This window comes from Aspergillus udagawae (genome assembly GCF_001078395.1).
Source record: "Aspergillus udagawae IFM 46973 DNA, scaffold_5, whole genome shotgun sequence".
Taxonomy (NCBI): domain Eukaryota; kingdom Fungi; phylum Ascomycota; class Eurotiomycetes; order Eurotiales; family Aspergillaceae; genus Aspergillus; species Aspergillus udagawae.
The window spans coordinates 1542951-1555090 of NW_025091268.1; the positions used below are offsets into that span (position 1 = coordinate 1542951).

The 12140-nt window shown below is 49.0% G+C and overlaps 6 protein-coding genes across 6 annotated transcripts; 4 read left to right on the plus strand and 2 right to left on the minus strand.

Annotated features, from left to right (window-relative positions):
• Positions 1 to 266: 266 nt before the first annotated feature.
• On the minus strand, positions 267 to 2290 carry Aud_007338 (uncharacterized protein; the record flags this gene model as incomplete). Its single annotated transcript, XM_043292231.1, has 3 exons — positions 267 to 711; positions 772 to 1061; positions 1115 to 2290. 3 exons carry the CDS (start codon positions 2288 to 2290, stop codon positions 267 to 269), a joined length of 1911 nt encoding a protein of 636 aa, XP_043148166.1.
• A 2286-nt stretch (positions 2291 to 4576) lies between these two features.
• Positions 4577 to 6348, plus strand: Aud_007339 (MDM34 family protein; the record flags this gene model as incomplete). Its single annotated transcript, XM_043292232.1, has 2 exons — positions 4577 to 4911; positions 4965 to 6348. 2 exons carry the CDS (start codon positions 4577 to 4579, stop codon positions 6346 to 6348), a joined length of 1719 nt encoding a protein of 572 aa, XP_043148167.1.
• Positions 6349 to 7108: 760 nt separating this feature from the next.
• Positions 7109 to 8573, plus strand: Aud_007340 (CCDC47 family protein; the record flags this gene model as incomplete). Its single annotated transcript, XM_043292233.1, has 3 exons — positions 7109 to 7175; positions 7268 to 8144; positions 8198 to 8573. 3 exons carry the CDS (start codon positions 7109 to 7111, stop codon positions 8571 to 8573), a joined length of 1320 nt encoding a protein of 439 aa, XP_043148168.1.
• A 632-nt stretch (positions 8574 to 9205) lies between these two features.
• Positions 9206 to 10078, plus strand: Aud_007341 (chitin deacetylase; the record flags this gene model as incomplete). Its single annotated transcript, XM_043292234.1, has 3 exons — positions 9206 to 9543; positions 9597 to 9961; positions 10017 to 10078. 3 exons carry the CDS (start codon positions 9206 to 9208, stop codon positions 10076 to 10078), a joined length of 765 nt encoding a protein of 254 aa, XP_043148169.1.
• A 676-nt stretch (positions 10079 to 10754) lies between these two features.
• Positions 10755 to 11011, plus strand: Aud_007342 (uncharacterized protein; the record flags this gene model as incomplete). Its single annotated transcript, XM_043292235.1, has 2 exons — positions 10755 to 10930; positions 10993 to 11011. The coding sequence occupies 2 exons, from the start codon at positions 10755 to 10757 to the stop codon at positions 11009 to 11011; spliced, it is 195 nt and encodes a 64-aa protein (XP_043148170.1).
• A 103-nt stretch (positions 11012 to 11114) lies between these two features.
• Aud_007343 (nitroreductase family protein) lies at positions 11115 to 12022 on the minus strand (the record flags this gene model as incomplete). Its single annotated transcript, XM_043292236.1, has 3 exons — positions 11115 to 11320; positions 11384 to 11498; positions 11561 to 12022. 3 exons carry the CDS (start codon positions 12020 to 12022, stop codon positions 11115 to 11117), a joined length of 783 nt encoding a protein of 260 aa, XP_043148171.1.
• Between the last annotated feature and the right edge of the window lie 118 nt (positions 12023 to 12140).

The following is a 12140-nucleotide window of genomic DNA, read 5'->3' on the forward strand; positions in this document are numbered from 1 at the left end:
TGAAATAGCGCCAGTTCCTCGAATTGCGGCTTAAATAGTTAAAATGAACATTTCCTCCACTCCAAGATGAACATCATGAAAAAATATAGAACGCTCAAATTTGGCGATGACTGTGCAGATGCGAGTAGGCTGATCCAAGGAAAAATATAGTAATACGACGTCCGGTCAAGATGCTACCATTGCGATGACCCTGTATGCTTGTAATGTAACTAACTCCGAAATAAGCCAATGACTCCTCCTAGATGCAGGTGTATCAATGATGAGATTCAGAAAAAGTCCTCCTCGCTTAGCCACTGCGAGTCAATTGCGTAAGCTACTAGATCCGCAGCACAGCACATGTCCTTATGGCCACGCTCGAGATCTAGCAGGTCTAAGACGGACTTTAGTCTGTCCTCGAGTGACTTCTTTAAGTCAGAAACTCTTTTATCTGCTTCTGTGACATGTATTTGACCAAGAAGTGGCTTCTTAGCTTTCTCGCCGGATTTTTTCGCCTGCTTCGTTTCGATAGTTTTATTGGGTGAGCAGGGGGCCAAGGGCGATCTTGTTGCGGCCGGGTGAGAGGGCTCGCTCTTGTGATTCTTAAGAAGATTCTTAAGGATGAACAATAGCCAAATGAGATTTGTTCTAGGCGCGTATTCCGCCCAGATGCCTGGAATATCGGGAGTCTTTTCGGTAGCGACCGGATTTCCTGTGTATACCTCCGCGCGCATACTAAATATCAAGTTAATATCATGATTGCCGTATTATACGTTACAAAAGGGTTGGTCTTACTGTCTATACGTGTCTCTCAGCAGAATCTCGTCCTCGTCTCGGCCGATAGCATCGAAAATTTGCTTCTTATCGAGATCTGATGAAGCAATGTCCACAATCTCATTGGAATCATCACTGGCCCGCAGCTCCGCGCGTGAGAGAGAGTAGTCGATGATAGTTGTTTCCAATGTGCTAAGGCCAAAGCCGCTAGTCCATGATTGACGCATTATTTCGATATCGGATGGAGGTGCCATACAACCGTCCGAACGCGTTGTCTTGATGCACACGTTGCCGAGGTGAAGATCTCGGTGCTTCAACTCGGTAAGCCATTGGCTGTTTGGGTGTATACTATGTTGGTACTCACCTCAAACAATGCATATTCTTCCGCTCTGGCGAGCGCCATTGCAACGCCCCAAAATATATCATAAATTTGAAAGATCGAGGACCAGGAGAATTTCTCTAATTCACAGCCGGCATCGTCCATCTCCACTATCGCCCACAGCTGTGTATCGGGATACGCCCTTTTACTTGAAGGGTTGGGATTCATGCAATCGTCTTTTGTCTTTTTATAATGGTCCCAGGCAGCTTGGAACGAGTCCGGAAATCGACCCTGAACGACGTGGATTTCTCGAAAACGAGCAAATCCTGGAATCGGATCCAAGTATTTGAGCATTTTGACCTCGGAAATGATTTCCTCAATGCTCGTGAATTTTTTCGAACCGGGGCCGCTCTGCGCTCGTAACGGAACGACTTTGAATACTCCGTCACCGTAGGCCCTTAAGCGCGCCAGCTTCGACTTGGACATTTCTTTCATGCAAACTTCCTCTCTCAAACGCAGCTTGTATACTTCTCCGTAAGACCCTTCAGCCAGTTTCACGACCTCAAGCGCATTGCCCGCTCGAGCAGCCCACGAGCTGAATTTCTGAACACCTTGAGCGGCAATCGGGGATACAGCCTCGTCAAGCACGGTGCGGACATACGCGTTGACTTTTTCGTCGGGGACGCAGCCCGAGGACAGACGTTGTGCGGACTTCTTCTGCCTTGGCTTCCTAGCTTTGCTGTGTGTAATGCTCTCATGCTTCTTCTCGCTCGTAGGCACTGTCTGAAGCTTCCTCGGAGTTATTCTGACCTCTACCATTCTCTCATAGCGTTTCTCTAATTTCAGTGTATTTTGCACTGGCGATGGAGTACGGGCGATTTCTGGCTCCAGCGGCTCGAGTTTTGGTGTGGGCGTATGTTCCACTTCATTTTCTTCATGCAAGGATTGTGCAGGTTCTTGCTCGTTCTCCGAATCTACAGGAGATTCGTTCAATGTAACTTCAGCCAATTTCGCTTGTATGCAGTCCACGGCATCCTGAACTAATTTCTCTGTCGCCTTTTCCAGAGACTTTATTGGGCTGCCCTGTTCAAAGACTGCTCGTGGCGCATCGACTCTCCGTTTTCCATAGACTCTGCTTTGTGCACCGCGTGCTTTCGAGGTTGGTTTCGAATCCCATGATGTCGCGTGGGTCGCAGTCGTTGGTGAGGGAGGTACCAGCATCGTGAGGTGGGATTATTGTCGGGTTATTGTATGTGTGTGGTCTTTCAGGGAAACTGGCCATTAATTGGGATTTATTTTGCCGTTCATTCTGGTATTCATAGGAGAACAATTTGGACGTCAGGGCTATTGATGTATTTCCAGAACAGGACTAGTGAGGGAGTTGCCCAGGTGAATTTGGCATCCTGTAGAATCACGTGATTTGATGTATATACCAACCCTTCTCTCATTGTTGGTTCATGCCCAACCCCCTTTGTGACAGGAACTTGTTCGACAGACAATTCTGTTTAAAATAAAGGCTTGCAGACTTGATCCAGGGCTCTCGTGCTCTTATGTCCTACCAAGTCGGATGATAGTTGCGAGTAGACACATTCCCGCTGTTACCTCGAAGGCCTTTCCTCAATATCGCAGATCTACTCCGTAAGGATAGAAGATATATCGTACTCTGAGTGAAAATGTTGAGATGAGTTGGAATAATTCACAAGGGTCATATAGACTACTACCCTTAGCCATCTGAGTGGATACATGATACGTGCATCACTAAGGTGATATGCCCATTGCTCGCGTCTAATTGGGACAGAAGAAGAGAGCTTATTCATTGCAAGTCCGCGGTCCGCGATCCGCGAGATCAGATTCATTTGAGCAAGGACATATGCATGCCACATAAATGAGTTTTGGACTCTTATTCACAACGCAGAACTATGCAGGGCCATCTATAGTACGAGGCCACGCCTTAGTGGATGTGTGGACTGTCAGATTGTGTGAGAAAAGCACAGGAGACAGTCTTCAAATTGGACATAGCCATGATGAAAGCATACCATGGGCAGCTTACGCTATGGTCATTGATCAGTGCAGATATCACTAGCATTCGATTATCATTGTCAAACAGACACCGCCAAGATCATTGAGCGAGGTCGCGGAGAAAAAATGGCAGTACGGCTGGCTCAAGCAGTTTCCGTCACTTTTTGGGTAAATGAGACCCGAGAGCAGCGAGAAAGGAATCTGACGTCCGACGATCTTAGGCTCTTAGCCGAAGCATAACTGTCCAACGGCGTGGTTGCATTGATGTTTTCTGTCACTCCTGTCACCATACAAAACCTTCCAAAACCACCATCGTGAAGAAGGTTTGATGACGGGTAACTTGGACGGCCTTGTTGACTGAAATCGATGCAGGGGGGAGAGCGGTGGTCTTAAGATCTGCACGATTGCAACTGCTTATGGCCCGTTGGCTGCCAGCCAGTCGTTCCAGAACCCGTCTGGACTGAGGCTAGTCATTGAATATTATTGAGGCAGATCTCTGCCGAGTGCTGACAATATGGTTAACTACCTTCGATTAACTAATTGAAACAAGGAGGTGCAGGTGCGGGAAGAGTATTATTGTCATTGAAGACTGTCCGAACGGAACGGAGACAGTGCATAACTGGTAGTGTACCTACCTGGCTAGTCTCACAGCCAGAAAGGATGGAGAATACAAAATCTTGAATGTGGACGGAAAACTCGGGGTAGTCCGGAACAGAAGATGGTGGGTTCTATGGGGATAAATGGAGTCATTATGCTATTATTCTTGCATTATTACTTGCTGCGAGATCTCCATTAATTTAGTATGCCTGAGAGACTCCATAATTGTGCATATCATTATCACTAGGGATAATATCACTAACCATGTAGGTAATCATGGAGGCAACTTGCATGAGGAGCCTTATAGAAGCTGACTGAGAGTGACGTATTTTTTGTTTTTGTGCTCCTATTTTCGCAATTTTTCCTTCCCGCCCCCTTGAAGATTGTAAGACGAATACGGATAACAAACCACTATGTTGCCAAAAACAACATCAACTCCATCAGTCCTTATTTGTAGTTCTATCGCTTTTCAGTAATCATTAAACTGGGCTAATTGTAAAACCTAAGTCGCAACCTCAAGATCATTGATTAAGTCGAACCTCATCATCTGGTGTCGCGTGGATCACGCGAGTCAACTTGCCATCTGGGTACTTTACCCACTGTACCGCCGGGAACCCATGCGACCTCGGGAATCCTCGCTTCGACCATCATTTTTTCACTCCTCTCTCTTCTTCCTTTCGCATTAACCCATAGCCTCAAGGCTCTTTCATCGCATCAACTCCTCACATCCCATCCTCTATTCATCTCTTCTTTTCCCATTCCATCCTATTCCTCAGTTACTCTACGGCCCTTTACGCCTTACCCGTCGTCCAAGGACGGACATATTTTTTTTCTCTTAGCGCGCCGTGGGTTCCGTCAGTTAACCCTTCCATCTTCAATCAATGCTTTGCTATGGCGTTCAACTTCAACTGGTCGCCGCTTATGGCGGACGCGAGTTTCTACACTCGTGCGCAAGATTTATTAACAGCTGCGCTCAATAAATCGCCGAAACCGCCCATCATCGTCGACGATATTATCGTAACGGAGCTCAACCTTGGTTCCATCCCCCCAGAGCTGGAGATCTTGGAGATTGGAGACCTGGCGGAGGACCGGTTTCGAGGCATCTTCAAGATGTCCTATTCGGGAGACACATTTCTGACTCTCAAAACGCGAGTCCAAGCGAATCCGCTGAATACATATCTCGTCACACGACCCTCCTTTGCAACGCCCCTACCTCTGGCTGCAGCGTAAGTGGCATAGGTTTTGCTGTCGCCTCTGCACGAGCTGACACTTTCTCCAGTACTCCTCTGACAATACCTCTTCAAATTACTCTTTCCGATTTTAAATTATCCGGCTTTGTCATCTTGGTCTTCTCGAAACAAAAAGGAATCACCGTGGTTTTCCGAAACGACCCGCTCGAATCACTCAAGGTTTCTTCGACATTTGACTCTATCCCGTTTGTGCGCGATTTCTTGCAAAAGGAAATTGAAGCGCAGCTGCGTATCCTCTTTATGGATGAGTTGCCCGCTATCATACATCGATTGTCGCTTCGATTGTGGGTTCCGGAGTACCGAGCTGGGGAGGAATTGCAGACTCAATCGGAAAGCGCAAATGGCGAAGGACCTGGTCAAGATCCTCTGGCCAGCCCACCACAGGATCCCGTGGACGCTCTCGGGAACGCTTTGAACGAGTCAGAAATCGAATCGCTTTCCTTGGATTCCTCTGTCGAAACTCATTCACTGTTTTCTCAAAAAAACCTTTTGCGCTTGGCTGCCCTTACGGATTCTCAACGAACGTTATCACTTTTCACCCCTTCCATTCGAGAGGTGGTTTACCGCGCATGGACCTCGCCTTCAGATCAAACCGATGCCTCAGGAAGCGTGACGTCACCCTTCAGTCCCGTCCTTTCCAGAACGCAGTCCCAGATTGGCAGTATGTCGTCCTTCCCAGATTCGGCCAGCATGGTTTCGAGCCAGAGTCGGTCTTCGACACCTTCCCACACATTTAGCGGATATGGCTTGAGTCTAGGGGCTGGCCGTCATTCGAAGGCTCATGCTCGAAAGCGAAAGAAGCGTGTTGTGGATCTGCGTCGCCCGAAGACTACTGATGACGCACCAAGCGTGAGCGATGAGAGCGCATTTACCGAGTCGACCAGCGCTCCCTCCATCTGCTCAGCCCCTCTGCCCATCTTAGATGAACTGACAGATGATCCGGTGACGCCCCCCTTGTCCCCGGATAGTGATCTACACCTTCCTACAATCCCCGAACGAAACCGTATGAGTATATCTCGGCCTGCGCTCCGGCGTGAGATAGCATCAGAGATGATCCGCGATGCGGCAGAATCTAAACCATCGTCCAACCCAGCCGGACAGGCCACTCAGGACGAGGACCCGAGCGCCACGCCTCGTGCCACTATGCGCGCCAATGGTGCCTCTGTTCTTGAAAATGGGAAACAGGCCGCTGGTTCGTCCGCAGGGTCATCGCGACAACTACCCTCCACGATCCTTCCGTTTATCAGTGACAGTCCTACCGGCGGGGTTGTCGACCAGGCCTTGGTTGAAAGACTCGCCGGAGAGATTGCTCGTCGCATGAGAGACGAGAAATTCATGGCAAGCAACGCCTGCGGTCCCTTTTGGGACCGCCACAGCCAAGAAGAGTCTCCTCCGCCGGCCTATGGCCATTGATCCATATTATTCTGGATTCTCATGAGTCTCTTGTTCTTCTCTTCTTCCTTCCATGGCCCTGTGCCTCAAAATCCAGCGAGTCTGGAAACTTGATGACCGATACGACAATACCTTTAATTGCTGGTTATTTCGACTATTTTATTCATCTTGGTGTCTCTTTTTCGAAGCGGGTTCTAGACTTTTTGTATGATGAACTGTATTTCTAAATGGCTTCGGCGTCCATATTTGTCTTCTATGCGGCGTCTCTTGTATTTTGCGCAGGATACCACTCCTCACTCACTCTTTTGTCCGAACTGTATATCTGTCTCTGCTGTCTCGCCCACTCACTCGCTTTCTATCTTTCATATCTCTCTTTGTTCTTTTTATATCTAACGTGGTAGCGACTAGCCGTTGGTATTCGGCATAGGATGGGATGGTGGAATGGAAATTGGTTTAACTCAAGCCTCAATGTTACAGGCAACAATTCCTTAGTTTGCTACTAAAATCCTAAACTTCGCGAGCACACCCCATCTTCTCCCTTGATATCAAATCTTTGTGTGTCTAGACGAAGCTTTAGTCACTCACCGTGGTACCACTCTTATCTCGGGGTTATGTCAATGGAGCTGCCCAGAGTTCGGCTCCACACACTAAACCACCTTAGCGCAGCTCCGATCGCGAACGTCAAATCGACCCCAACCCTTTCCCTCCCTCTTCGCTTCCTCGCCTCTCTCCCTTCTGCCACGTTACGATAAGGCTCCGTTGATCAGGTCTTCCTTCCACAATGGCCGGCATGCTCAAGAATATGTTTGGCGGCTCTCAGCCGTCAGATCCAGCCAAAGTTGAGGATGGTGAGTGCTGCCCCATGGTTCTGGGAAGGCATCATTTGCTCCATTCTTCCTATTGTCATTGCTCTCCTGACCTGTTCTTGTCGCTTTTCTAGATTTTGCCGACTTTGTGAAGGCTCCCGAGCCGTCCCCTGCGTCCATAATAGCGGGGTCGTCGTCGGTCCCTGCCCTCGACACCCAGGGTGCCACCGCCGTTCCCTACACAAAATGGTACCGAGTTTGGGAGCGGACCTCTCCCAAGGACTTCATGCAGGAAGCAATGGTCATGCCATTGATCCTTCTGATTGTTGTATTTCATCTCTGGGGCACGCGCACGAATAGACGGAGAGCCAGGGAATGGGCTCAGGCTCATGCGCCGGCTCTTAAGAGCGAGTTCGCGGTCGTGGGATTCGATGGCGTCCACAAATCCACCGGGGTGGCCGATACTGCTCCTGCGGAATCGATCTCCCCGGAGTCCATCTTGAAGGAGAAGTCTGCGCAGGAGTTCATCTCCTATGCCACCGGCAGACAGAACATCGCCTTCGTTGACATGTCTATCAAGTTGCCCAAGCGGTACAACCCCATCATTTACTGGTCCGATTATGCTCTCAGCTTTTTCTTCGACAGCTGGCAGGCTCCTACCGAGACATTCGAGGCAGTCGCCTACACCTTTGATGGCAGGGAAAAGGATCTGGTTCCCGTACCCGCCAACGATACTTCCTCCCTGAAGGTGAACAACTCGGCCTACGATGGCTTCATTTGGGCTGTTGTGCACAAGAACCACATGCGCAAGTTTCGCCAGGATCGCTACGATGCCTCGATGGCTTTTACCAAGGACAATGCCAAGCTACCATCCTGGGTTACCGTTATGACAGAAAGTGCCGAAATCACCGATACTCTCCTCACACCTGAATTGATTCAGGCTATCGAGAAGGCTGGTGACTCTTTCAGATATTTCATTGTCACTGACCAGCCCATCGACAAGCCGTTGAAGTGAGTCATTCCTTGGTTAAAAAATGGAACATCGAGACTAATACTACTCCCAGGATCGAGGAGACCACACCCCGGAAGCGCATTCATTATTCCATCTCTCTCCCCTCGTCTGCGTCTGGTTATTCCGCCACCATGCCACTATTCAACCAGTTCCTTCGCTTTACTGACAAGCTCGTTGCGTCTGCTCATTTCCGCCCGGAGGTGATGCGCAAGATCAAGCACGTCCGTGAAGAAGAAATCAAGAAGCTTCGCCGCGCTGACGAGGAAGAAAAGGCAGAGGAGCGCAGGCTGGCGGCTGAGAAGATCAAGAAGGAGGAGCGAGAGCGACTCCTCCGTGGCATGACTGCCGAAGAGCAGCGCAAGTTCCTCGAGCGTGAATCGCAAAAGGGCCAGAGACGTTCTATGAAGAAGCAGACCAAGAGAGCATGATCGCTTTTAGATTCGTTCCAATATTGGAAGTCGTCAGTCTTTCTTCGGTGCTCCTTACCTTTATATCAATGTATTCATAAAAATCTTTGTCATGTGTGGGTGCGCGATGTAGCTGGGATTCGGAAGATGAACTTGAAAGCTTTCTTGATGAAATGCTGACTTCACAGAGATATACTTTCGAGAATCATTTACGAAAGTCATGCACTTGGCCTTTTTAATGTCATCATAATCTTCCAGTTCGAAAAGAAGGTGTTAATAGTCCATAAAGTGCATCCTCTGACATCTCCCCCAAAAACTTTGAACGAGCCTGCGTCTCAACATCCTTAGAAGTCCTCGTCGCCTCCTTCCCATATTCTTTCCGCCCAAACTGCTTGCAAGTACTAGCATCACAACGATGCAGCAGCCATGCCTTGCTTATCCTGAGCTACGCCTTCCTCGTCTTCCCTTTTCCATCGCAGGCAGAGGGCTTTAAATATTCTGCGCCGAGTCTACTGTGTCCAATGCCGATCCTTTTCTCCTCAATCTTCCTATCCACACCTCCAGACCCTTACCTATACCAGTTACTGAAGCACTATCAATATTTCACACTCTTTATTCATTCTTACTCGTTCGCTTAGCAGCCGGTCGTCATCATGGTTTCCTCTCGCCGCTGGGCTATATTCGTTCTTTTCGTCTCTGCCTCAAACCTTATTTGCGAAAGCTGGGCATCTCCTCTGATTGAGACCATCGGAAAGCGAAACTCCCCTGTGCCCTTCGGAGCCATCTTGGACAGATGCGTCATTCCTGGCACGGTCGCTCTGACATTCGACGACGGACCATTCGTCTACACTCCTGATCTCCTGGAACTCCTTAGTGCATACAGTGCGCGATCGACCTTTTTCCTCAATGGCCAAAACAAAGGGAGCTTTCATGGTGACGCGACTGTCGTGCGGCGTATTTTCGACGAAGGTCATCAGATTGGCTCGCATACGTACGTATCCACCAGTTCAATCATCAATTGCAGGAGTTTACAATTGTTCTTAGCTGGGGCCATCCTTATCTCACCTCGTTGGACTATCCTGCCATTGTCGCGCAGATGACCCAATTGGAAGATGCCTTTATGCAAGTCCTAGGATTCTATCCGACGTACATGAGGCCACCTTTCCTCGCTTTCAATGGCCTAGTGCTGTCGGCCATGGGTGACCTAGGGTACCATGTCATCAGCGCGAGTATCGACACGAAGGACTATGAGAATGACCATCCCGATTTGATCTCCCGCAGTTTTGAAAAGTTCCGGACCGAGTTGAACGCCGGCGGAAGCATCATCCTGTCCCACGATGTGCATGAGCAAACCGTGTATACATTGACAAGGGCAATGCTTGAGGAGATCCGCGCGAGAGGATTGCAAAGTATGTGACTATTGACAATGTGATTTACGCTTAACATATGCTAATCCGACGACAGCGGTCACAGTTGGAGAATGCTTGGGGGATCCGGAGGCATTTTGGTACCGAACATCTCGTTGAGTCACGAGTCCTTGTAGTCAGATTGTGCTTGTCGCCTTTGATTGCCGTTTCTTGCTTTATATCCTCTTCAGGGACCAATGATTGATTTGGAGCTTTCTTGCAATTAATTGTTCTGCTGTGTTGAACTGCTTGGTTTGACCATTTGTTGCGAACGGTGACTTTACTAAGTTATCCCTTATTGTACGGAGTAGGTAGTTAGGTCTAATATATGCATACAACGATCGATCTTCGGCTCAAACTCGGAAAACCCTCGCATTTTCTGCTTTTGATACAATTTTCTCGCCACTCTCAGGAGAAGTTTTGCAATACGTAATTTTATTTTGTTTATTAGACTTGCTGAGCCGTTTAGAGAGATATAAATATAAAGAATGCTCGAAGCTGGTCAAAATGGTTGTTCAAGTTCTCCTGATTTCACATTCGCGTCACCACCTTCTTGGGCCGTCACATTACCAGCGGCGAAGTAGAGAACCATTCTTTTCTACCCAAACATTTTACCGAGGTCTCAATTTGAATTTCTGGATTGAGAAATAAAAGCCTCCAGGGGAACTACAAGATTCTCTATTCAAAACGTCCTCTACCTGCTCCACTGAATATCGGACCTCGCACGTTGAACGCCCAGCATCCTACACTTCTACGGCCTCCGCCGCCGCCTCCAATTAATTATATACAACTCACCATGGGCGACCTCCGGGCCAAACTCAAGCGAATACTGAGTCTCAAAGCACTCCGTCAACGATTATCAGACGCCGGATGGGTCCTAGCCGCCAAGCAAGACCTGTATGATACTTACGATTTTCCTCAGAGTCGATATGCGGGCCAAGGGTATGATGACTACAACTTTCCGCCGTCCAGGTGGGCGGGACAGGGATATCAGCGGGGATAGATCATATTGCCTCCTGACGTTTGACGTCCAGTGTGGCCAGTGACGAGTGATGACTTCATGCTGGGTATATATGTATGATTGTATATATAATCTCTAATTTAAATCTATTCTACTCACATCGTGTCTAGTGCAGTGGTACAAGGATGAGGTCAGTTATAGTTTGCCAAAGATCTTAACCCGCTCTTCGATGGGCTTCTGGGACTTTTCGCCTGGTTCGCCCTCCGGGCTACCGAAGACGAGTTGCGCGATGAGGCGCCAGTCCGAGGAGATATCCCATTGTTTGGCGACGGGGCCGTCGATGAGGGGATTGTAGTGTTGGAGGTTTGCGCTGAAACCGAGAGACTCGAGGGCTGTCCAGACTGTTTTCGTGGATATTAGTATGCGCAAGCGCAAGCGCAGATGACACGGAGAGAAAAACGTACGGAAGTACTGATGCATGGCATTCGAGTGCTCCGCCCAGGGCTGGAAGTGCTCCTTGTAGGTTGCGAATTTCTCGGAGAAGGGCTTGATGTGTGCTGGGTCTTCGTAAAAGAGGATCTATGGCGTGGTGGGTTAGCTTAATGGATCCGTTTTAGGAGACTGCTGATGGAGAGACATACAGTCCCGACACCATTCTTCATGCCCTGCAGTTTAGGCAGGGTCTGGTTCTTCCATATGGACTCGGGCACAGCGCCGCTCTGGACGAGCTGCATGAATGTGTCGATGACAATTTCCCAGAGGCGCTCGTGCTCGGCGTGCAAAAGTACCACCAGCCGCGTGGACTGGGTGTTGAAGGAGCTGGGGATGTGCTGGATGGCTGCGTTGACGACCTCTTCGATCTTGGAGTCGGAAACTGGGCTGTTCTTGCCGAGTTTGTAGATTGTGCGGCGGGCTTTGGCCAGCTCGATGAGCGTGTCTGTGTGGGACATCTTGGGCGGTGCCGCCTTGGTCTGCGAAGAAGTGAAGGATCTATGTACTCTTGATATAGTGGATGGGATGAGGGTTGCTTTGCTGGTGGTCTGTATGGGGAGACGAAGGAATGAAGATAAAGGGGAACGAGCGAGGAGTCGCGGGGATGCCATGATCTTGTATCTGTATTTTTGCTTGTGCTTGTGGATAAAGCGGACGGAGGATAATTCCGCGCAGTCGAGGGGCAGCTATATATCTATAGAGGGTCGGGTATGCTAGCATATAGTAAGT